Source organism: Nyctereutes procyonoides, unplaced genomic scaffold (genome assembly GCF_905146905.1).
Source record: "Nyctereutes procyonoides isolate TBG_1078 unplaced genomic scaffold, NYPRO_anot_genome, whole genome shotgun sequence".
Classification (NCBI taxonomy): Eukaryota; Metazoa; Chordata; class Mammalia; order Carnivora; family Canidae; genus Nyctereutes; species Nyctereutes procyonoides.
The window spans coordinates 35,283,743-35,310,395 of NW_026575126.1; the positions used below are offsets into that span (position 1 = coordinate 35,283,743).

The following is a 26,653-nucleotide window of genomic DNA, read 5'->3' on the forward strand; positions in this document are numbered from 1 at the left end:
AAATCAAAGCTGTATTTTATGCTACTCCAACTGATGTCACCATTTATGGAGAATAAACCTTTGCAGGCAGCAGCTACTCCGTCACGTGCCTAGTTTCATGCTTTATATTCTAACATTTAGTGAGATTAAGTATTCTTTCCCAGCAAAATTAGAAGCTCCTCCAGGTCAAGATCTGTGTCATACCCCTCCCCTTATATCCCTTATGGCACCCTGAGGAGTACTTGGCAGAGAATAAGTGCTCAATATTTATTCATGTGACTTTTGGCAGCACTGTCAGGAAAGGTTTAGGGCTCTGCACAGACAGAGTCTTCTGTTACTCACCATTTGGCCAAACATACTGCTTTGTGGATTTCTTCCCATTTTCCCCCAAAATCCTTGGACACCCACAGGCCATTCTGAAATATTATAAAGGATTTATCAGAATTCTAGCTTTGTCCTGTGCAGCTGCTTATATGACCTTTAATAATTCATATCTAATCATTCAGGGCATACACACTGAAGTTCCCTCCAAGCTGCCTGCACCCTCCCCCCATCACTGATGGGGACCCCTTCAGGGTTTTGGAAGTTCAGAAGAACAAACACTTACAAAGTGCCTACTATGAGCCAGGCACTGTCTTAGATGTTGCACTGGGGATACAAAGACAAAATATACCCAGGATCTCAAGGAGCTCTGGGCTTAACAAGGGGCGGGGAGAAGTAGTTTGATATGATGTAGTAAGTTATGTAGTAAGTTATGAAAACATGGTTGCTGGGGTGGGAATAAGAAGCGGGCGACATTGCATTGGATGGTTTGTGAAGACAGCGGAACTAGTATTAAATAATGAGCAGTGTAACCAAAAGAAGGCAAGTAGGGGAGATGAAATATTATTGCATGAATACACAGTAGTACTAGCCAAGGTGAGAGGTGATAACACATGACAGCATGGGCAAGGAGCTAAAAGCTTTCAGACACCAATGCGGCACAAATTCCAAGATGAGCAAAGAAGGGCCCGCTCTGTGAGCTGGCCCTCAGTTTTACTTTTTTTTTTTTTTTTTTTTGAAAGAGAGAGAGAGAGAGAGAGAGAGAGAGAGAGCGTGCACATGTGCAATGGGGGGTAGGGAGGAGAAGAGCAGAGGGAGAGAGAGAATCTTAAGCAGGCTCCATGACTAGCACCAAGCCTGACACAGGGCTCGATCTCAAGAGCCCAAGAGCTCATGACCTGAGTCAAAAATCAAGAGTTGGATTGACTGAGCAACCCAGGTGCCCCTTGGTTTTACTTTTTTAAAGGTAGAATACTTGGATGGCAATGGGAAAAATGGATTTCAGAGCAGAGGCAGGAAAAGTAGTGAAAAAGTGGTACTATATTAGTTCATTAGGAGTTAGTGAGGCCTGGGTGGCTCAGTCAGTTAAATGTCTGCCTTCAGCTCAGATCATGATCTCAGGGTCCTGGGATGGACCCATGTTGGGCTCCCTGCTCAGCAGGGAGGCTGCTTCTCCCTCTCCTTCTGCCCCACCCCCCACCCCCGCTCATGCTCGCTCTCTGCCTCTCTCACATAAAGAAATAAAATGTAAAAAAAAGTTAGTGAGGTCCTAAACCACAGCTATGAGGAATAGGCTCAGAAAGAATCTAGGAACTAGATTCCGTAGAACTGGGAGCTCCCCCCTGTAGGGCAGAGTGTATGAGTGTGTGTGTGTGTGTGTGTGTGTGTGTGTGTGTGTGTGTGTATGCGTACACGCACATGCGCACGCACAATGGGAAAGCAGCAAGACAAATCTGGAGCCCTAGAAGGAAGTCAGAAACATAGATCTTATATATAACCACGGCAGTTCAAATGGTCAGAGTGGAAGAGGTTAACAGGAGTTTACGATAGAGACCAGGAAGGAAAGGTTAGAAGGTAATAAAGAACCAAAGGAATGAGGTCACAGAAGCCAAGCAAGCCCAGTTCCCAAAAGAAGAGACTGGTCAACATTTTCCAATGTAGCAGAGACTTAGGTAAAGACGGACAATGTCAGTTACATTGGCAACACAAGCCTCCTGGGCCCAGACCCCACGGGGGCGGGAGAGAGGTGTCCCCCAACAACTGCGATTAAATGGGACTGATCTAGGCAGTGCTCCCCCGACTCTCACCCACCTTTCTTCCTCTGTAATTCCTTTCTCCTCTGGTAATACGCACCTCCCCGCATTCCTGATTTACCCAATTCTACTTGGAAATAGGAAAGGGTCTGGTATCATCTATCTGCACTTTAGTACCTATTGGTCTGTCTTCTGGACTGTTTTTTTTTTTTTTTAAAGAATTTGAGAGTGAGTAAGCATAAGTGCAGGGCGGAGGGAGGAGCAGAGGGAGGAAGAGAGGGGGGAAAGTGGGGGGGGGGAGAGAGGATCTTAAGCAGATTCCATGCACAGCACAGAGCCTGATGAGGGGCTCGATCTCACAACCCTGAGATCACGACCTGAGCCGAAACCAAGAGCGGGACACTTAACCAACTGAACCACCCAGGTGCCCCAACCTGATTATTTTTACTTCCAACTTGCCTTTAACTGGAAGAAACTTGAGGTATAACAGCCAACTGTGGCTGGCTACCTCTTTTTTTTTTTTTTAAGATTTTATTTATTTATTCATGAGAGAAAGAGAGAAAGGGGCAGAGACACAGGCAGAGGGAGAAGCAGGCTCCATGCAGGGAGCCCGACACGGGACTCGATCCCAGGTCTCCAGGATCACGCCCTGGGCCAAAGGCGGCGCTAAACTGCTGAGCCACCTGGGCCGCCCAGACTACTTCTTCTTGAGGAGAACATGTTTCAATGATCTTAACATACAGGTAAGGGCGATGGGGTGGTCAAAGGGGGGTTGGTGATTCTATCCATTCCTCAGAGGATCTCTCTGTACCCTTGAAGGGCCTGTAGCTCAAGCTGCTGGCGGTCAGCTTCCTGGAATTGTTGCTTCAAGATCTGAAGCCTACCCGGCAGGCTAGTTTCCTTCCTCTAGCCTCCTCTGGCTAAACTTAACTGTGACCTTCCTTGAGTCTTCAGCCTTCCCTCTGCTCAAATATCTGCACACAGAAGGCCCAGACCCAGACCACTCTTCCAGCGCACTTCACACTTCCTGGGTCACCCCATTGCTCAGCCCGACTTGTCCACATTGATGGTCAAGTTTCTGTCCCCTCAATGGTCACCACAGCAATGGCTCTCCAATTGCTGTGTGCAGACTCCACTGGGAAGGTTGTTAAAAACACTAACCACCCCAAAACCGAAAGTCCGTGATGGACCATGTCTAGATTGGGGCCTATGAACTGCAAATGAAACCAGTTTCCCAGGGGTTTCTCTGATGTTGCTGGTCAGGAGACCATGCCCTAAGAAATAAGATAAGAGAGAGCTATGTAAGTGTAAAGTATAATTATGATTATCATAGTTTAGCAACTCAGAAACTTTGGGTCCTTAAAATCCATGGTAAAGAACACTAGTCCCCCAGGAAAGGAAAAGTGAAACGTGCTCCCCAGAGAACTTTCAGAGGAGAGGTGTGAGGGCTGGGGGGGGGGGGGGGACAACACAGATTTCTGGGGACAGTATAGGAATATGGTAGGGGATGCAGAGATTTAAAACTCTGGATATTTAATATAGGAGTATCAAAGACAGAAATCAATATGCTTTATATACTGGGAACTAACAAGAACAATTACAAAGATGTGGTTTGGCTGTAGAGAAGGAACACCACCGTCAAGAGTCTGACAATCTTGAAGCACAAGAATGATTACACTCAACTGTTTTCTAGTTTATTACTCCGATAGCACACCATATCCACTTACTTAAAAAAACAGGTAACGACAGTTAGATATCATACTTGTCTAGAAGAGGTAGCACATGAAAATTGTGCCCTTTACAAACAGGAAAAAAAATGCAAAAAAATACAAAATTCATGCTTTACAAAGTCACTAGAAAGCAGCCCAATATAAAGACATTTCATAAAGGGTTCTTTTAAAACAGTGTATTTGAGCCTATAAAAATGCGAAAAAGCAAGACAAGTTCCTCAACTATACTTACTTCAGTGCTGAGAGCTAAAAGATAATCAGAATTCTGAGGACTATACATCATCTGAGTCAGAGGATGGAAAGGGAGATTGGACTGAACAAAGTTCTTTGCAAAATCTGATGATCTGAAGATTCTTCCTCCGTGACTTCCTCCAGATACCTCTGCTGTTAAAATCACCTGATTAGGAAGAAAAAAGTTCAGATTCAGAGTATAATACTATAAAAGCACAGGAAGTTCTTATACCATTTTCACAAGATATGTGTTAAAATTTCCAAAAGAAGAGTCATAAAAACAGATTAGTTGGTGTACTGTACTATTCGAGGATTAGTCCTATAACAAATATTATCCTAGATTGAAATAGTGGGTCATAACCACGAATATAGCCTGCTCAGTTTGCGATGAGCTAGCTGCCCAAAGACTAAAATGCTGTCTTGCGGATTATGCACTGTGATGCCAAACAACTGCTACATAATTACAAAGAGTTTAGCTGGCTCTTGGCCAGGGACCAAAAAAAAAAAAAGAACCTGTGTGCTGAATTCCATTCTTTTGTGAACAACACTAAATTATGTTTAATTTTAAAGCATACTAATAGCAAACTAAATCCATCACTGTATATAACTGGATCACTCCAACATTGTCATGACAGCCCTGCATGTGGTATCAAGTGCAGCTTCATATGCGTATGAATGAGTCTCACCTTTCCAGAATTCTCAGGACCAATAGCCATGCCAAACTCAGTCCGAATGAAGGTGTTATTGATGAGATTTGTAATATCCTTAAAGTTCTTTCCATAGTCTTCACTGAGAGGAAGAAAAGCAAGACACATTTAGTACGCAGTGGTCAAGAACGCTCCTGGGCTCCTGCCTGGCTTCCGTTACCCCTTCCCACTGGCTTTGCTGAGGCACTTGCCCTCCTATGAACAGCTTCCTGCCTCAGGGGAGTTGATTCATCTCTAGCTCCAGTGGTGGGCAGATTAGTCTGAAGGAAATTCCACCCCCTTCCCAGTGATGGGGTCAGAAATGGGGAGTGGCCCAGGTTGAGCCAATAAGGGGAATTCTGGGGTCTTTGAGGAAACATAAACACCTAACAAAATGATCTTCCTTTAGACCAGTGGTTCTCAATCAGTGCATTTTTGTGTGCCATCGCCCAACCCGACCACAAACATTTGGCAATGTCTGGAGACATTCATGGTTATCACAACGCAGGGGTAAGATGCTGCTGGCATCAAATGGGTAAAGGCCAGAGATGCGGCTAAATATCCTACAATGCACAGGATGATTTCACAATAAGAAAAAAATTCTCTGAGGCTGCCTGGCTGGCTCAGCGGTTGAGCATCTGCCTTTGGGTCAGGGTGTGATCCTGGTCGGGTGGGGGGGGGGGATCGAGTCCCACATTGTACTCCCTGCAGGGAGCCTGCTTCTCCCTCTGCCTGTGTCTCAAATGAATAAATAAAATCTTTAAAAAAGAAAAAAAAATTAAAAAATTATCTGGCCCCAAATGTCAGTAATATAAAGGTCGAGAAACCTCAACACTATAATATGTGAATACAAAGCAAAAAATTACTACAGGCATTTTGACACGATGAGAGCACAACTTGAAAAATAAGCCAACATAAGTGGAGAGAACTGTTGAGGGAATTCTGGAATTCCGGAGAAGCAGAGCCTTTGACACTGGATTAAATCAACGCTGAAGCCCATCCTTCTTCTGTATTTAGTTATGAGCCATTAATTCTCTTATTATTTAAGCTGGTCTGGGTTGGGAGGTCTGCTAAATATAGCCTAAGGCCTTCTAACTAATCTATTCACGCACAGTACTCATGATAAAGCTGTAAGCTAAGGAGCAGGAGTCCCACTCCTATTTTAGGAGTACCCCCACTCCCAGAGGTTGCTGTACCAGGCACCAGTCTCGAGTGCTCACCATGCACACAACACAGCTAAGGAAAACAAATTAATCTCATCTCTTCGGTAGTCCAAGCTTTTCAAAAAGTTCATTCCAACAATATTTTTGAGAGAATTTCGTGTTTAGATTTTGAAAACTAAAAGCAAAAGTCAGTAGCTATCTGCCTCTGACGGGTTTAATACTGTGTGCAGTCTGCTAAAACACGACACAGAAAAAAAAAACACGACATAGAATGCAAACCCTCAGTATTCATTAAATCTAAATGTTCAGAGTTGCCTGGGTGGTTGAGTGTCTGCCTTCAGTTCAGGTCGTGACCCCGGGGTCCTGGGATCAAGTCCTGCATCAGGCTCCCTGTGGGGAGCCTCCTTCTCCAGATGCCTATGTCTCTGCCTCTCTCTGTGTCTCATGAATACATAAGTAAAATCTTAAAAATAAATCTAAATGTTCATCAGTGTAGACCACTGTATAGTGCAAGTTAGTTCCAAGTGATAAATGTAATGTTCAGGGGTCTTTGCTGATAGAATATATATATGACCTAACCAATTTTGGTAGTGGCCTCAACAAATAAACAATCACAGAAATGCAGAACATGAGAGACACAAGGGACTAAGGAGAACATCTTGTCCAACTCCCTCATCTCAGAGATGAGGGTTCAAGAGGAGGCAATTATTTGTCAAAAGCCAACCAGTTAATTCAGGGCAAGATTGAAACTACAATGCAAGTCTCTTAACTCTCAGTCCTATACTAGAGGCAGCTTTTAATTATTTGTGAGGAGTTTCTCTCTCTCTCTCTCTCTTTTTTTAAAGATTTTATTTATTTATTTATCTTTTATTCATTCATTCATTCATTCATTCATGAGAGACACAGAAAGAGAGGCAGAGACATAGGCAGAGGGAGAAGCAGGCTCCATGCAGGAGCCTGACGTGGGACTCGATTCCTGTTCTCCAGGATCACGCCCTGGGCTGCAGGCAGACGCTTAACCGCTGAGCCACCCAGGCGTCCCTCTCTCTCTCTTTTTAAAAGGTTTTATGTATTTATTCATGAGAGACACAGGGAGAGAGAGAGGCAGAGACCCAGGCAGAGGGAGAAGCAGGCTCCATGCAGGGAGCCTGACGTGGGACTCGATCCCGGGTCTCCAGGATCCCACCCTGGGCCGAAGGCAGGCACTCAACTGCTGAGCCACCCAGGTGTCCCTAGTTTTTCTCTTACAACGTGTAGACCTCCACAGTCTTGTCCGGGCTGGTGGGCTGGCAGTAAAGATGGGCTGAGAGGAAGCTGGAGACAGAGAGGAAGGCAGAGTCTCTGAGCATTTGCCTGGGTCCTCGACAGTATGCGGAGTAAGATACACATGACTTTAGGTTGTCTTACTCTACCTAAACAAAATAGGGATGAGACACTACCCAACTGATTATTTACTACCGTTTCCTTGGCTTTGGAGTACAAGAAGTGTTCTTATCCTCTGGATAGCAGGTCAAAGGGATATGCATAAACAATACCTGGCTCTATGATGTACATATCATCAGCACTCAGACAACCAACCATCCAATGGGGTTACTGTAGTGGTTTGCTTATCACCAGCTTACAAATCTCCCCTCCTTCATGACATCCCCAGGGAGCCTCCATAGACCTGTTGGCAAGCCTGCTTGTTTTTTAAGAACTTGGCACAACAAACACATCCCTGCCCTTCAGAAAATGAGAGCAACTTTGAGGAAAAAAAAAAAAAAAAACCATCTGCAACAACACTACTTTAGCCACTTAAAAAAAAAAAAAAAAAAACTGGAACACAATGGACTAGTAGTGACCTGCTAGGATTTATGTAGGGTTCTGTTAAGGCCACATAAGTCCAAGGAATATATTTTAATATAACACCTGATTTTTTAAATTTTTATTTTAAGATTTTATTTATTCATGAGAGACAGAGACAGAGAGAGAGAGGCAGAGACAGAGGCAGAGGGAGAAGCAGGCTCCATGCAGGGAGCCTGATGTGGGACTCGATCCTAGGTCTCCAGGATCAGGCCCTGGACTTAAGGCGGCACTAAACCGCTGAGCCACCCAGGCTGCCCGTAACACCTGATTTTAAAGTAGCTTTATTTAGGGCACCTGGGTGGCTCAGCTGGTTAAACATCCAACTCTTGGTTTCAGCTCAGGTCATGATCTCAGAGGCCTGGGATGCAGCCCTGCATCACGCTCTACACTCATTGTGGAGACTGTGTGACATTCTTTCCCCCTTCCTGTCCCTGTCTCTCTGCCCCTCCCACTGCTTGCTTGCTCTAAAATACATAGATTTTAAAAATCTTTAAAAAAATAAAGTGGGTTTATTTTCTATCAGCACAAAATATACATCACTCTCCCTCTGCCCCTCAACCCTCCCTGCTCACTCTCTCTCAAAAACAAAACAAAACAAAACAAAACCCCAACAAGTATAGATATCCTTGTTTTGTTGGCTTTCAGGCCTAACCATTTCTGTTTATTTAGTTCATTTTTACCATGATTAAGTTGCTAGAAACTGCAACACACAAGCAACAAGGATGACAACAAAAAACCCAAACTACTGTTTTGTAGTTTTCACTAATCAGCAAAGCTTATACAGTAGATCCTTATTGTTTCTAGATTCCATATTTGCAAATTTGACTACTCACTCAAATGTATTTTTAACCCTAAAATCAATACTCATGGCACTTTTGCAATCATTTGCAAGCACGCATAGACTGAAGAACATTGGAGTAACCCAGCACGCACTTTCCCAAGCTGAGGTCCAAAAAGGGGACCCTCTGCTTTCTTGTTTCAGCTCTTATACTGCCATTAAGTATCTTCTTCACAGTCTATTTAGTGCCATGCATTTTGCATTTTTTGTTGGTGATTCTGCTATTTAGAATAGCATCCAAGCACAGTGTTAAAGGCCTAGTGTTCCTGAGCACAAGAAGGCTTTGATGTTCCTTATGGAGAAAATACGTGAGTTAGTGTCTTCCGGGTATGAGCTCAATGTTAATGAATCAACAATATACATTATATAAGGTGTCTTTCAACAGAAAGGTGCATAAAACCAGATTATGTACCGATCAATTAACAAAAATGAATGTTGTGACCAGAGGTCTGCAGGAGCCTAAATCTTTCTTTCCCATAGGAGCAATGGTTTGAGTATTCACAAATTCAGTATTCATGGAGACTTTGTAAAATAATGAAAATCAACTGTACTGAAATTTCTAGTTAAAAGACCAACAGGGAGAATGTAGCTTATTAAAATGTGGCAACGTAACAGCAGACCCAACATCATGGACTGGTCAGTAAAATGGGTAGAATTTGAATTCACATTAAGCTGAACTCCCAATACCTCAGTCTCTCTCTCTTTTTTTATTTTACCCCCAGCTGTCTAAGGCCACCTTATGTCTTTTTATTTTAATATTTTATTCTGTTTTATCTTACCGAAAAACGCATGCATGTTTTCTGTAGATGTTTTGAAAATGCAAGTGATAAAATAAAGGGCTAAGACATTGTGAATAAAATCCTGAAACTTTTAATGAGAAGGAACATGAGTATGTATCCGTTGTCTCTATTTTGCTTTGGTTAACAAGGCAAGTCTACTAGGCATTTTCATGGGAATATTTCCTAAATGAGGAAAATCACCTAGTTTCATGATTTTTATATGCCCAAGTTTATAAAAGTGAAGCTGTAGTAAAAATGTCACCATCATACATCTTAATAAACTTTTTAAGAAAAAAAAACAGTAAAATATATTTTGTAATGGAATTTGTGCTAACTTTGTAACTAAAATATGCAATCATTATTAATAATCTACTGCAGTGAAAACTGAACTAAGCATTACATTAAAAAGGCTGTCATACAAGATGTCTCCGATAAGCCAGTTTACTACGCTTTGCTTTAATATCTGTTACATACCTTTACATTAACCTTTTTTTTTAACCTCAAGTAACATCCTTAAAAATTTACATTGACACTGGAATAAAATTTAATATGAAATTAAGTACTCACAATATGCTCTAATTTCTAAAAGTTTGACTATCGATACAAAGTAAAAATTACAAATAAAATAGCACCAGTTTTTTTTAAAGATTTTTTATTTATTTATTTGGTGAAGAAGGGCACAGAGGGAGGGAGAGAATCTCAAGCAGACTCCCCTTTGAGCGTGGAGCCTGACACAGGACTCAGTCTCATGACTCTAAGATCACGACCTAGGCCAAAATCCAGACACTTAACTGACTGAGCCACCCAGGTGTCCTGAAATAGTTTTATGGCAACTGGGTACAGAATTTTGGTATAGAATCATACTTACATGTGTTTGATTAAGTTGATCTTACAATGAAGTTACTCAAGAGGCCATCAGACAAAAGCATGCAAAACATTTTTCAGTTGCCAAAAATCAAATCATCATCTTAACCATAGATATAGTTTATTTCCTTTTTAACTTCACATTTGAAAGAGGAAATGTACTTTACAATTACATAAATTATTGCTTAACAGAGAATCAAAATTACATCTATTTAAATATAACTCCTTTAAACTGAAGGTATTAATACATTATTCGATTTTACCTAATCAATGCCTAGGAACTGTATTTATTATTTCCCAAATCTTTCTACAATTCTTTTTTATAACCTAAAGATCAAGGTATATTTCCCTCTAACTCGGTGTAGTTAATAAACACAACTTCGTTTTATTCCTATGAGCCTCTGGGCTGTACTACTCAGAGCAGCTGGCATGTGATAAAGTGCTTTTTCTTTGAATCCCAAATGAACCTTTGGCCACATAAGATTTAGTACAGAAAGATAATCCAATAAATAATATAATTGTGAGAATTGTGAAAAACAGAGTCTTCAGAGTAGATTCAACAGGCTTTTATTTCATTTTTCAGTTGGGCAACCTCACCATATCCAAGACTCCTCTTAATCAAACTGACCCCTCCCCTCTGAAGCCACACATGGCTGGCATGCTCCACACCATGAGTCACTTCAGAGTGGCCAGCCCAGCTGGAAAAAGCAACGAGGCCTATTTGCAGTTTCCACCTGAACTCTGGAAGAGGTCTCACTTCATAGCAGGGAGGAAATAATACTCAAAATGACCTTGGAAAAAAACAAAAAACAACAAAACAAAAACCCTGCTGAGCAACACGAAGCAGAAGAACCTTAGTCACTTGAGACCATGTGAGAAGCAAATAGGATTGCTTTCTAGTAAAGTGTGTGTTGAGGGTTCCTCACAAGACTAGAGAAATATAGGATGTTTGGGCTGAGTAGGTATTTCAACAGTAACATTTAGTGATACTGCTTTTGTTTTGGTTTTTTGGCTATCTTAAAGCACAAAATTGAGAAGTAAAAGGATGGGAAAGAGAGTCATGAAAACACATTCTACTTCCCCTGGGCATGACTCATGAACCTGCCAGGTCCAGTTCTAGCCAAACGCTTAAAGAGTGGCATAGAGGGGGCGGAGAAAAGTGAATTCAGAAAGCAAGCAAGCAAGTGGCCAAGGCAATAGTTAGAGAAGATAATTCAACCTGGAGAGGGAAGAATTTAGCAAGTAGCCTTCACAACATGTAGGGAGGGATCCATCAGAGAAGAGGTTTTCATTTGCTACTAAAAAATTGGAGGGCAGCTTCTGTGACACAAACATGTGTAATATTTACCACAGCAGCATCAGGAATACTGAAAACATTAGCTACAACCCAAGTGTTCAAGGGGATAGTGATTAAGTTCTGTCAATCTAACAAAAATGAATTACTAGTAGAGGGGTTATGAAAAATATATGAGCACTCACGAAACAGAATGGACATAGATTTGACATATTCTGTTGTGACACCAGGTGTTAGTAATATTTGCTGGGGCAAGGGTATGTTTGCATTTGCAGAAGCCATGGAAGCATGTGGGGGCAGGCAATCGTTTTTAACCAACTGGCACCAAAGGCTTTCAAATTCATTTTAACAACTGATACAGCAGTGCCAGCACAGGCTGGCTACATGCCATCCCCAACTGTTGTGCCGACAGCCGCTAACCCCACTGAGCCCTCACTCCATGCCAGCCAGCCACTGCAAAGCACAACTTGCAACAGCTCTACGGTGACCATTATTACCATCTTTCTCCTACAGATGACAAAAAACTTAGGGAGGTTAAATGACTTGTTCGAATTCATTCTGCTTCCAAATGACAGTGCTTAGATTCAATCTCAGACCTGTTTGCCAAGAGAATCTGGCAACTTTACCCTGGACCACACTGCTTCTTTCCCAAGACTATGTAGCTATATGAATAATACAAAAGGGAAAAATCAAGATAATAAAGTGTAAATAAATTAAGATTACACTTCACTTTTTTTAGGGTGATTTTTTTCTTTCTTTTAAAATTTCCAAATGCTTTGTAATACAGTTGTTTTGCTTTTATAATGAAAACTGGTAAGAAAAACTATCATAAGGAAAGATTTTATGACAGCAAGGTTTTTTAAACACTGGAAAGAGTTACTGAAATTACAAATTTAAAACAATTTTTCCCCCTCCTCAAAACAGGATACTTTTCATTTGTCTGAAATGCTTCAATTACTGTTCTATCTGAATAAACAAGATCACCTATAGATTATAGCCCTTTCTAGCACTGGGATTCTACATGCATTGTCAATGTTTATCAAACAAATAAAAAATACCATCAGTCTAAAAATTATAGAGAAGCCAAGGTATTCATTCATTCAATTACTATGTACTGCCTGCTATGAGTCAGCTGTTTAGCCAGTTGGTGGAGAACCCTAAGTTAGTCAAGAACCTTGCTTTCATGGAGCATACAGCAATTTCAAGATGGTAATTCCTTCTTGGCCAATTTTTAAACCAACATTGCTGTGTTGAAGAGCAGAGAGCATTGGATCCAGGCTCAGGAGCAGCAGCCAGTGATCATACCTACTAGGGAAGGGGGGTTAGGCTGATCCATCTCAGAGCTTCAACATGGACTCACTCCCTTCTGGACCAAAACCAATAGTCAAAGAAGGAACTCTGAGAGAGTATTGTGGCTCTTGGGAGATCGCTTGGCCCTGGGAGGCAGTTTCTATGTCATCTGCTGGCATGTCATACTTCTCTAGGTCCCTTGGGGGGAAAATGAGATAGGCACAAATGACTGAGAAGACAATTAGTAATTGCTGAGAATTAGCTGGTCTTGAATCTTACAATTAAGGGAAAGAACCTAGTATTTAACCAAGCTGTACCTCTGAGAAGACAACTCTAAAACTTTGTGAATGTCACAGTATAGATTATGGTTCCTGCCACCATCATTACCAGTGTGAATATGATGACGCACTTGGGTTAGGTCTGACCTGAGAACTTCCTTCTGATCTGGAAACAATCTGTTTAGGGCTCAAAATACGTATCCATTTTATTGTAAGATAAATCACACTCATTTGGAAGGTACAGTAAGGACTGTTATTTCAGGGATATAAAAACCATTTGTGTTATTTCAGGGATATAAAAACTCACAATAAATACAAAGATAGTTAAACTCTATGCTACCCTCCCACAAATAAATACCCATTTAAATGAAGAGATACAGACCCCTACAGACCTTCCTTCATCTTCCTTTCTTGTTTTGCCACTCAGTGTGGTCAGCCTAATTTCCTTGGAACTAGATCCCTTTTCATACTTCTTCAGGTTGCTAAATGGACACTCAGTGTGCTGAGTGTGACAGTCTGGTGAAAATTTAAGATGGCTAGAAGATCTTTTAAATCAACTTTTAGACTCCGTCATGTCTATAAAAGTAGGGAACTTACATTCACAATGTGTTACTCAGCCAATGCCCCAGCCACATGTTATGCACCTCACCTTCGATATAGCTTGGACTGTCCGAAAGTCATAATTACCAGTGGTACATGGAAGGTAGTCAAGACTAGAATGATCTGGGAAGAGACAAAAGCATGCAGTCAATAAGAAAGATAGTCCAGTTACGTGCTTGCATGTGATGGGATTAAATCAACATCTAAAAGATTGTCAATAACCCTGTTCTGTGGTAGCCTATACTGTAATGTCAGAAAACGAAGAAGGGGGCGGCCTGGGTGGTTCAGTGGTTTAGTGCCGCCTTTGGCCCAGGGCCTGATCCTAGAGACCTGGGATGGAGTCCCACGTCGTGCTCCCTGCGTGGAGCCTGCTTCTCCCTCTGCCTGTGTCTCTGCCTCTCTCTCTCTCTCTCTCTCTCTCTCTCTCTCTCTCACGCTTTCTCTGTGTATCTAATGAATAAATAAAAATCTTAAAAAAAGAAAAAGAAAACCAAGAAGGATCATGTTACTAGGGTTCACCATGACACAGGATCTCAACTCAATTTGTTGAAATGGTTCCATCACATACTTTTGAAGTAGTGAGGCAGAGCTCATCAACTACACATTATAATAAAGGAAGGGTTCAACTATTTTGTATCTCTATAATTGTAAGATAGTCTCAGGCAAAGATCATCCCTTTTTCTGCTTACAGAGGTTTAAACAGTATGGGTGTTCTAACAGAGGTCAATATGTCACATATATTTATCCTTTTCTTCCTTTCCTTGCTGTTAGTTCCCCATGAAATTAATTTTTCAAATAAGTATTTTTCTAGACACAAATATGCATGAGGAAAAGATTCTGATAGTAGTTTAGTGTAAGAGGGGAGGGAATCTCAAGTAGCCATATAACAAGAAACCTTAGAGATACCAACTATCTTAGATAAATGGATACATTCTGGAAATTGGCATGCTACTCAAATTGTAGAAGAACCGGAGATGTGTTTAAAGACATTCTACCAGAAGTTTAAAAATTAATTAAAATAAGAAATTTCTAACTTGCTTTTCAACACTAAAATTCTATTTCTTTTGGTTCCTGATACAGCGGTTATGTGCCCCAGTGCCAGGATATATACATTACCAGAATACCAGAGGGTATGAGCTGTGGCCTCCTCTGCCTTTGTTCAGACAGAAGGACACAGAGCTGGGTAACACCAAGCCCTGATTCAAGACCTGAGGCCACCCTCAGCACACCCTCCTACTGGGAAATCATATATACCAGCAGGGATAAGGGGCTGACGGACTCTTTCTCCATGGCCCCAGTCCTGGCAGTGGCTCCTCTGTGACAGGAGAAGAGACAACAGATGGAGTTGAACAACTATGAGCCCTGGGCGCCATAGTCCTTCAACGCTAACCACAGGAAAGGACACAGGAACAGTTTGGAGGAAAAAAAAATGCCAAGATGTGTGACGTGCAGTTTTCTGCTTCTATACAGGGGTCTTCCCAAGTATTGTGAGGCTCTTGTCTGAGCACATGGCACTCTTCCTCCTCTTTCTTCTTCTTGCTCATCTTGATGCCAAGCAGCTACCAAAAACTAAAAAGGTGTCTATCTTCCTATTATGGAAGAAAGAGGTGACCAGATGTTCCCAGGTCTAAAGCAAAACCAAACCAATCACAGCTTCCTGAAAGTCTGTACTGCAAACATGTTATTTTCTGCAACGGAGGTTGGAGACCATTTCAGAAAGTAACAACATTCAGTGTTTAAACTCCTACAATCAACATCTTCTTCTCACCGCACTGAATTAGCAGACTCAAAATGCTACTTACCCCAGTGCCATCGCCAACCCAGGACAAGGATACTGAGACACTGAGATCATCAAACACATGCTATAAGGGAAAAAAAAAATTGATTTAGAATTGTCATCTGTCTTTCGATCTCCGGTTTCCTTAAATAATTCAGAGCATTATTCTTTTCAAAGTAATTAAGTTCATTATTAAAAGGGGATACGGATTCCCAGAAAAATCTGGGAGAGCTAGGATTGAACTACTTAACCCAAATTACAAATAACTTGGACATTTTAATTCTCTCACATACGAAGTAAGCCAAGCAGATGAGTTTTCTTACTGAACCAGATGGGGAAATGGAATAATCTAATTGCTTTCTCCAAAAGAACTAAATATAAAGATATAGAAAGTATTCTTAGGATGCTTTAAAACAAGAGATCACAGCCCACATTGACAGATATAATTGTAACCCAATCGGCATAATTTGAATTTTTCTAGGCAGCCTTCACAGTACAGTTGAGTAGTTATTAGCCAGATTCCTTTTGCTCCTAGGCTAACTCACTCACTCAAAATCACAAGGGACAGAAGCAAGAGCTGATGCTCTGCTTCACCTTTAAATAGTGATGATGGTGCCTGGGTGGTTCAGTCTATTAAGCATCTGGCTCTTGATTTTGGCTCAGGTCATGATCTCAGGGTCACGAGACCGAGCCCCATGTCAGGTTCTGTGCTCAGTGTGCAGAGTCGCTTGAGATTCTCTCTTCCTCTCCCCCTCTCCCTCCCCCTGCTCTCTAATAAATAAATCTTTAAAAATAAATACATAGCAATGATGAGGATGATGAATTATGACAGAACAGTCTTAACAGTCATGGTAGGAGTGAGGAGAAAGAAAAGGGAAAGCTGGTATATTATTTCCAAGATATGTTAAGCATGTTGGAATGTAGTTATAATGATCATTATGGATTCTTTAGGGTTTTGGTTTTCAAATACTTTCTCTATTTATAAAATAATACATACCCATTATAGAAAATGTAGGTACAATAGAAAAAGTAGGGAGGTATAATAAAAAAAATATAAATTATTTATAGTCCTATCACACAGAGCTATTTAAGGCTAACATTATGGGTATAATCTCCTGGTCTCTACCATTTTTTAACTGATAAAGAATTCCTAAAAAGCAATACTGACACTTGGTAACAATTTCCAGCCATACACAAATGTATACGGGGTAAAGGGTGTTGACACCCCAGCATGGTCAAACATCCACATATAACTTTTGACATATAACTCCTTCAAAACTTAACTACTAATCGGCTACTGTTGACTGGGAGCCTTACCAATATCATCAATTGTAGAGTAACACATATTTTGTATGTTACACGTATTATAGGCTGTATTCTTGCAATAAAGTAGCTAGAGGAAATAAAATGTTACAAAGAAAATCATAAGGAAGAGAAAATACACTTAGAGTACTGCACTCCATTTATAAAACAAACAGAACACTCCATGTAAGTGGACCCATGCAGCTCAAATCTGTACTGTTCAAGGGTCAAATGTACAGGAAAAAGTGAAGAGCTTTCCTTTTCCCCTGTCACACGTCCCACCACCTCAAGCCCCACTCCCCTGAGAGCAGTTAATAGTTTAGTATAAATTTCTGCTAAATGTTGACAATTATGCTTTTCACCTACAAAGACTTACTGTAACTTAAGTTTTTAAATCTTTTTTTTTAAGTTTTTAAATCTTAAGCAGGCCCTGCCTTTCCAAGTTTGAGCAGTTCCTTAGAATAGAGGCTACAACTTTATACTTCTTGGTATTCTCTGTGCCCACCATGCTATTTTACACACTTACTAAGCATTTGTTGACAATGATTCTACATCCTTCCCAAACCACAAATAGAACATGTCTATAAATGGTGGGACTCCCGCCACTTGGTCACTTGAGCCACTGCCCCAAGAGAGAAGTCTGTAGAACTATGACTTCAAACATGAATTGTTTTGCTGATCTTCTATTTTCTTTCATGGTCCTCCCAAATGGGTTTCTGAATTCACCTCTGCTGTCTCCTCCCCGGATCGTAAGTACCTCTAGATCAGCAGAAGCCTTGGGAGAACCTCTGTAAGAGGTCCAAGCAGGGCCTCACGGACGACTTGCTCACTAAACGCTGGATAACCCTCAAACGCTCAGCCAGAGCTGCTCACAGCCCTGTGGGACAGAAAGGCCATTCATACATGTGAGCTGGCTAAGCATTGGAGAAAAAAGTAGGGCTGCTAGAAACATCTGGAACCGGAAGCTTAAAGACTGACACAGCCATGTGTCTTGTAAGATATTTCACACAGAGCAAGACGGCCTGTTCTCTTGAGTGAGGATATAGTGTCTGAAATTACATCAATGAGCTCCTTGAGGAGCAGGAATATCCAGAGCTACCACAGGCACCAGACAGACCACAGGGGCTCACAGTCATCTAAACACAGGCTATCTTTCCAAGGAAGGCTCTGGTCACCACAACTGACTGGGATAAAAGATAACCTGTATCTCTGGAGTCCTGGCTATCTTGATCAGGCCACAATATAGTCTTGAGCCAATCGGGATCTGCAACTCTTGCTTTTCGGACAAAGCCCTACATAACTGACCCAGTCAATGCACACTGGCATTACATTTTCCTATTGCCCAGTCACAGTAGGAGGAGGATCATTAGATATCGCTAGCAACACCTAGCTTCACCTGAACAACTCAAAGGATCATTATGGACCTCATTATCATTCAAAGAGTTCCTCTGGAAATGGAGGCCAGATTTATTAACTATAATTGTGGTCTTTTGACACCCCTAACCCCCCTTCCCTTCCCAATAACCAAGTACATTCTCCTTTTGAAAGCAAACTCACTGAAAAAACCCACTCACCTATGGCAAATGCAATTAACTTTTTATATTCCAGTCTTTACCATTCTTATACTAGTGAAAGTTAAAGGGAAAAAAATGAAATCAGATCTAACAATGGTCCAAACCTCAGATGGAAAGAAAAGGACATATGGAAAGAAGACAAACCCAGGAACACTGGGGAACTAAAAGCATGGATATAATCCTACCCCTTCAGTGGAAGAAGGATTTTGGATGTTCAGGAAAGAGTGGACAACCAAGGCATGGTTAGGAGACAGAATTCACAAGTGTCAGCAAAAGGCTAGCAATTCTAATGGTTAGTGACGGATTATACTCGGTACAACACAAGTGTCAATCTACAATGCAGTGGCATCTTAGATGTTTCAAAATATGTATTACTTTTAATGACAGCAACAAGAACCTTGGCTGCATCCCTCACTAGCCCTGAAGCCCATCTAGTGCAGAGACAAAACCTATTCATTTTAGGAACTAATATATAGCACAGCACATGGATGGCACTCCATAAATATTCAATTCATTTTCTTTATGAACTACTTGTGAAGCTCTGAAAAGGAAGATGATGAAGTAGAAAGGCCAGACCCACTTAATTTCCCCATGACAGAAAGGAGTATGACATGTAAAAGTTCTATTCTGAGAGGATTTCTGCCTCTAGCCAAGATGGAGTAACAGTGGTCAGATGTGCTTTCCCACCTGAAAAAAAACCCCCAAGACCACAGCATATGTAAAACAATAATAGTTTTCAAGGCACTGGACTTCAGGCAATGAAAGACAATGATCTCCGAGAGACAGGAAACAAACGAGGGCCTCCATCTGCCCTACCTTACTGTCTGGAGAGAATTTCTAGGCCACAGTGCAGGGAAGGGAAACCCAGGGTGGAGCCCAGAGGTCTCCTCAATTGAAGAGATGAGGTGGTAGTCTGTGGAGGCCGTGGAGGTTGGGGTTCACAGAATAGAGTACTAGAAAGGCAAGAGCTGTACAGAAAGAGAACTTGAGATCCACAGCCAGAGGCTCTCCAACCAAACTGCCAAGCCTTCAACTAAGTCCTCATCAGCATATGTGTGTAAGGAAGCTACCTGAGACCAGGGAAAGATCTACCTGAAAGAAATGAAATAGACCATATCCAGGCCTCACATGGGTCCAGAAATAATTCCTGTTCCCAACCATAGTAGAAAAACCTCTTATGTCACAGTAATTGGATAGAGTACTCAGAAAAGCTCTACCTCACTACCTCACTTCTCCTTACCTCAGGAGAAAAATTAACCCTCATCTAAATGCTATAATGGTCTTGCCTTAAAAAGCTTTAAAAACCAAAAAAACAAAAAACAAAAAACAAAAAAACCAAAAAAAACAACAAAAACAAAAAGGACCAATTTACTGCTAAGGAACCTAACTATGGGGATCCCTGGGTGGCTCAGCGGTTTAGCACCTGTCTTCAGCCCAGGGTGTCACCCTGGAGTTCCCGGATCGAGTCCCACATCGGGCTCCCTGCATGGAGCCTGCTTCTGCCTCTGCCTGTGTCTCTGCCTCTCTCTCTTTCTGTGTCCCTCATGAATAAATAAATAAAATCTTAAAAAAAAAAAGGAACCTAACTATGCCTCAGACCAAAGTTCAAGATATTTATAGGACTATAAAAATATCTAGCACTCGAGAAGATAAAATCCACAATGTCCAACATTTAATCAAAAAACCAGGCGCCCAAAGAAGAAAACAGGAACCATAATGAAGAGAAAAATCAATCAAACTGACCCAGAAATAACACAGATAATAGAACTAATAGACAAGGACATGAAGACAGCTGTAATTATACTCCACAGGTTCAAGAAATTAGAGAGTAGATTGAGCATGCTAAATAAAGGCCCAGAAGATAGGAAACAGACTCAAACTGGACTTCTAGAGATGGGAATTACAGTGTCTGGGATGAAAATTACCCTGGATAGCATTAACAGGAGAGGAGGCACTGCAGAAGAGGACGTTAATAGACTTGAAGCCATACCCATGGAAACTATTCACGTGAGACATAGCAAAAGAGACAAGAAAAAATGAAGAGAGCATCACCGGGCTACAGAGTTTCAAGTAACCTAATATATATGTAATAGGAGTCTCTGGAAGATGGGGGGTGGGAACAGAAAAAAAAAATTGAAAGGAATAAGAGCCTCAAATTTCCCAGATTTAATGAAAAGTATAAACCCAGGGAGCCAAAAAGCTTACAAATCCCAAGCTTAAGGAGCATAATGAAAACTACACTGAAGCACATCACATTCAAAATGTTTAAAACCAGTGATAAAAATCTTAAAAGCATCCAGGAGAAACAAAAACATCATACACAGAAAAACAAAGAATCATAGCAGACTTCTCCTTGGTCACAGTGCAAGCCAGTGGATCAGTATCTCTAAAGAACTAGGGGGAAATTGTAAAGACAGAATTCTATGGCCAGTGAAAATGTGGTTAAATTCAGGCTTTAGAAAAGAAAAGCTCTGTTCTTCTGAACTTGTTCATTGCCCCTCAGTATTATACAGTGGGCATGACTTTTTGACAGCCACAAGAGAGGGACTATACCAGTGCAAAAGATCTGAAAGACAGCTGAAATTCCAACTTACCAAGTAGAACCAACCATTCTGGTTCCTAACACAGCTCACGTGATCTCTTCCTAGCTATTATTCTCACAGCACTTATGGATGTTGCTGGTACTATAACTATTTGCCTCTTTGACTACCTCTCAGATAATGCTAGGAATTCTTAGATGGCAAGCACTGTGCTCTGGTATCACCTATCAGGCCTAGCACAAGGTCTTACATGCATTAAGAGCTCCACAAATATCTCCGTAGAAGTCTATTTACAAACCCCTGCTACCAACACTACTGACCTGTGTGTCATCTTCCTTCTAGCATAGTTATCAACATTTCCATAAATAATGGCTGAATAGGGAATCTTCCTATGGCCTTTCTGCCAGCCAGAACACTGTTAACACTAGCCCACACACATAATAGTGACCTCACTCCTCCTTCCCACTATAGTTACCATCAGCTCCATATGGCCCAAACTGGTCAAGATGGCCTGCCTGCATCAAAGTGTTTGGAGACATAGGCCAGGGGAAGACTGTACAGAAGAGAAGTTCACACATTTGAGTACGAAGAATAGTGATCTGCATACTGAGATTTAGGCAGGACTTCCAGAGGTGGAAGCAGACACAAACAATAACAAGGTGGCTGTGCAGGTACGACAAACATGAGGATACATGCAAGCCTTCTGAAAGATGACAAAGGATAACACAAGTAACCTACTAATGTCACCACCAGTCAAGGGCTGAGTATACAGCAGATGCTATAAGTGCTTGTTAAAAATGATAGAAAAGTTGTGGTAGGAATAGAAGGAAAATAAAAATACAGAAAAGGAAAAGTGTATAGAAGAAGAGTATTTGCTTGCATGCCCAAAGAAAAAAGGAGATGAGGCCACAGGATCACTTTCTCGAATATGCATGGTTTCCAATCATATATACAGCTGAACACAATCAACCAATAAGTTATGGTTCAACTGTTCTAATCAAGGCAAAGTAAGATGAATAAGAGAAATATGAGCAGAGAATGAAGCTGTGTGGCTAGAAAGAACTGAAAGGCAAAATAATCCCTTTAAGGGGAGAAAACCCCAAACCGTCAGCACAATATTACCAATGAATAGGCCACAATATTAAAATACTGAACATATAAAAACATGTGGGAGGCAAAGAGTCCAGCCAACAGAAGGTAGAGTGAGTGTCTACCTCAAGCAGTGTGGCAAAAATGATGTTATGTATTAGAGGTATATGACAACTGAAACGGAGAAGGTGGGGAGAGGTGACGCGTGTTTCATTTCCAGAAAACAATGGCTGTGTTGCTCCAATGTACTATCCCTAAGAGGTAGATTATTTAGCACAAAGAGAACATGATCTGGCCACTTCCTATTGCTAAGCAGTGAGCCAAATGCACATTGCAGAAGCAGGCCAAAATTAAGGGAAACCGTGTATACATGCTGTTTATATGATGAACAAACAGTAAAAAAGCCAGTATCCAGAGGGGCCACAGGGTAAATACGGTAATTCAGATTACTTCATCATACCCTATGGTAGGAAGCTCAGAAACCAAGCAGTTTAAGACTAGCTACGTAAAAAACAAACAAGAAAACCTCAGCTTGATTCAATCAGAAGCAGATGAGCATGGAACTTGCCACTCCTAGAGACAGATTTATTAATCTCCTAGCACAGTTACTGGTACAAGAAAAGACAAGATAGATCAATGGAACAAAACAAAGTCCAAGACCAGGCAAGGTTTTTTTCAGCCTATGAAGCAGCTGGCATTTCAAGTTAGTGGTTGAAGTATTGGGGAAACTAGCTATTCGGAAAAAATAAGCTGGATCCTTAAAACCTTTCTTACCCTCACTCCCAAATAAATTCCACATACAGCAAAGATTTAAATATAAAAAGTCAAATCTTGAAAATCCTTGAAAGTATGAGTGACTATATAATCTTAGAATGAGAAATTACAAAAAATAATACAGAAACTGGAACCCATAATATAATGTAGGGATTACCTGGACTATATAAAATAATTTTATTTTATTTTTATTTTTTTAAAAATTTTTATTTATTTATGATAGTCACAGAGAGAGAGAGAGAGAGAGAGGCAGAGACATAGGCAGAGGGAGAAGCAGGCTCCATGCACCGGGAGCCTGATGTGGGACTCGATCCCGGGTCTCCAGGATCGCGCCCTGGGCCAAAGGCAGGCGCTAAACCGCTGCACCACTCAGGGATCCCTATATAAAAGAATTTTAATGGCAAAACACAAAATGGTGGGCAGCCTCGATGAAGCAGTGGTTTAGCGCTGCCTTCCGCCCAGAGCGTGATCCTGGAGACCCGGGATGGAGTCCCATGTCAGGCTCTCTGCATGGGGCCTGCTTCTCCCTCTGCCTGTGTCTCTGCCTCTCTCTCTCTCTCTCTCTCTCTCTCTCTTTCTCTGTCTCTATGAATAAATAATTAAAAAAGGATTCATTTATTAAAAAAATACAAAATGGCAAAATTATTTGGGAAAATTATTTGCAACAAGACAAAGGGTTTCTATCATAGCTGTCAAGTCAATAAGAAAAAGACAAAGACCTCCAAAGAAACTAGGAGGAAGACACAAACAAGCAATTCACAAAGGACAAGGAAGTGGCTAATAACATGGGAAAAGCTATTCAATTTCACTAGTAATCCAAAGAAAGTCACAGAAAAATAATGTAATGACACTTCCACCTTCCAGAAAAGCTGGACAGCACATATCCAGTGAGGAGGACAGGGAGACCAGCACCTGTGGGTGGGAGCATACCAACTGCTACCACTTTTCTGGACATCTGCTCACTGATGTCAGTTGGAACTGAAAATGTCCATACCATGCGACCCAGCAAACCCACCCTCGGGATCTATCACAGGGAGATTATTACACGTCTTGACAAAGGATGATCGTACCTGGATGTTGCAGCTAACAACTACTGGGCACTCCCTATAGGCCGCTGTGCGAAAGCATCTTAACACATTATCATCTAATCCATATAACAACGCCATAGATATCACTCTCTCAGTATATTCTAGCTGAAGGATTAAGCCTCGTTAAATATGCAATGATGCGCAATGAAACATACTGGGTGCTGCTGAAAATGTTTCAGGTATTCACTGATGCTGGAAGATACTCGCAGTGCGGTGCGTGTAAAGCAAGTTACAGAACAGTGTGTGAAATCTTGTGTGGGTACTTCTGGTTAGAAGCTACCTGGAGGGAGGTCCTTCAAAAAATTAACAGCACCTGTCTCTATATGGTAGAATTTATGGTGACACTTTTTCTTCTTTTTAGTTTTTCTGGATTGACTGAATTAATCTTCAAGCCACCTCCAACTAGCAGGAATCATGTTTAAAAATAAAACTACAGGGCAGCCTGGGTGGCTCAGCAGTTTAGCGCCGCCTTCGGCCCAGGGTGTGATCCTAGAGACCCGGGATCGAGTCCCACGTCGGGCTCCCTGCATGGAGCCTGCTTCTCCTTCTGCCTGTGTCTCTGGCTCTGTGTGTCATGAATAAATAAATAAAATCTTTAAAAAAAAAAAAAAAAGATTCTCACTCCCTCTCCCTGTCCCTCCCTAAAAAATAATAAAAATAAAACTACAGATTTTTTTATTTTGAAAAAAAAAAGGATATATAAAAGAGTGGTGAGTGGTATAAAAAGTATACACAGAGCATGTCAGTTTATTCTTCTGTTATACTGGCTAGCGGGATGCAAGAGAAGATTACAGGACAGGTCAGAGAGCCCTGCTCCTCCCAGCCACACTAACAGGGGTGGGTCTCAATTTAAAGTAGACTTCCTGGGATCCCTGGGTGGCGCAGCGGTTTAGCGCCTGCCTTTGGCCCGGGGCGCGATCCTGGAGACCCGGGATCGAATCCCACATCGGGCTCTCGGTGCATGGAGACTGCTTCTCCCTCTGCCTGTGTCTCTGCCTCTCTCTCTCTCTCTCTCTCTCTCTCTCTCTGTGTGTGACTATCATACTCTCTCTCTCTCTGTGTGACTATCATAAATAAATAAAAATTAAAAAAAATGTAAAGTAGACTTCCTAATACCACATCCCAACATCATTCTTCACTGATAAACTCACAGTCTCTTGTTCATCACCTGTTGAACCATGACTTCTAACGTCCCAGATGGCACTGGCAGCCGTCTGCTGCCCCCAGTAGGGAAGCTCTGGGCAGCAGGGAATCATTGGCTGGCATTTATAACCAAATTGGTTTTCAGGGACTCATTATGTTAGGAAGTAGGGGACAGCTTGTACTACCTTCTCTGAAACACATTCACCTTGACAGATGATGGTAAGATTTACCCATGCATTTACTGCCTACCATTTTAAAGTCTGAGGTCCACACATTTTAGAGACCATGAATTAACACAAATGTCCATTTCTGTGGTCCTGTGGCCAACTGCTAGCTCCATCTGGAAAATGAGAAAGGCCACAAAACACAGCATCCTTCATGGGATAACTTTATCTTCACATCCAATTAAGCCAGAAGCCTAATTAAATTACTGTTGCTGTAGCTCAGAGAACTTAAAGTTGGTCCTGAGAGTCACTGTAGCTTGGAAAGAAAATGTGGTAATGAGAAACTTCTGCCTGTCTTAGTTACACACCTGACGGAAAGTAAAACACTGAGAGAACCAACACTGGCACAACCAAACGTGGGTCAGTTGCACAGGGTTGGCCCCAACTGAGAATCCACTTGCAGATGACCAGACCATCCTGCCATCAGGAATGGCTTCTATGGCTGGTAAACGAGGGAATGAATCCCTTGACGGCATCCTTCGCACAAATTCCTTCTTTTGACAAGTACCTCTGTCTGTCTACCATGTGCCATGCCCTATTTGGAGCACTGGGGAAACAGCAGTGAGAGTACATGTTCCGTGCTCATGGAGCATTTATACCCCAAAACACACTTCCTGCAGAAGTCTAAAAATGAAGGCTAACCATGCTAGACCTTTAATCTAGAGATGACAGCCTGTCACAGTGAAAATACAACTATGAAAGTAGGTATGAAAGCCCAGACCAGTAACTCGCTGGTTGGAAAAACAGGCTCAAATTATTTTCTCTCCTGGGAATCCACTTCCTCAGAAGTAAAACTGAATTATGCTCCTTCACTCACTGGAATAATAGGAATCAAATGAAATAACATACAAAGGCAAGGCCCAGGTGATCTCATAAAAGCTGGAAATTTAAGATTCAGGCTTCTTAACCCCAACTAGGGAACACAGGGACAGACGGGACACAGAGCTGTGCAGAAGAGGTCTGCGAAACGACCTAGGTGACGCTTTTGCAGGCAGGAAGAACATCTTAACAGAATTCAGTTCCGTTAAATAAGGCGCTGCTAGGATCATAAAACATAAGCTAAAAATAAGATCACAAATGTTCCAGTTCTCATGGAGACTATTCTTAGAAATGAAAACACTAAACACAAAATATTACACAAGTTTTCATACCTACTCAATTATTCAGTTTTCTGCAAGGCAAAACGATACAGAGGAGAGCCCTGGGCTAATATTAAATCTGAATTTTATTTCCAGCTCTGCTGTGTGAACTTGAGCAGTGCAATCTAACTTCACAGCCAAGGTGAGGGGGCTGGAATGCCAACATTTCTACTCCTTATGAACTTTAAAATTCTGACTCATCAATAATTTAACCACTCCGTTTGCTTTTCCAGTGCTCTTTGTTTAAAACAAACAAAAAAACAACTAAGCCTGCCGGCTCTGCAATACGTCAGTGTTGAAAGGAGAGGGCAACAGCAACCTGCTTTACATAGAAACCCCAATGACCCACAC

The 26,653-nt window shown here is 41.5% G+C and overlaps 1 protein-coding gene across 2 annotated transcripts in view; it reads right to left on the minus strand.

Moving 5' to 3' along the window:
• The window catches only part of SORT1 (sortilin 1), a 65,859-nt gene that overhangs the window by 28,067 nt on the left and 11,139 nt on the right, over positions 1-26,653 (minus strand). For both annotated transcript variants that reach the window (XM_055339708.1, XM_055339706.1), the window contains exons 2-6: positions 15,455-15,514; positions 13,702-13,775; positions 4,702-4,804; positions 4,017-4,181; positions 322-395 (exon numbers count right to left, since the gene is read on the minus strand). In XM_055339708.1, the coding sequence (XP_055195683.1) occupies positions 322-395; positions 4,017-4,181; positions 4,702-4,804; positions 13,702-13,775; positions 15,455-15,514 (476 nt within the window). The remainder of the gene's footprint in view (positions 1-321; positions 396-4,016; positions 4,182-4,701; positions 4,805-13,701; positions 13,776-15,454; positions 15,515-26,653) is intronic.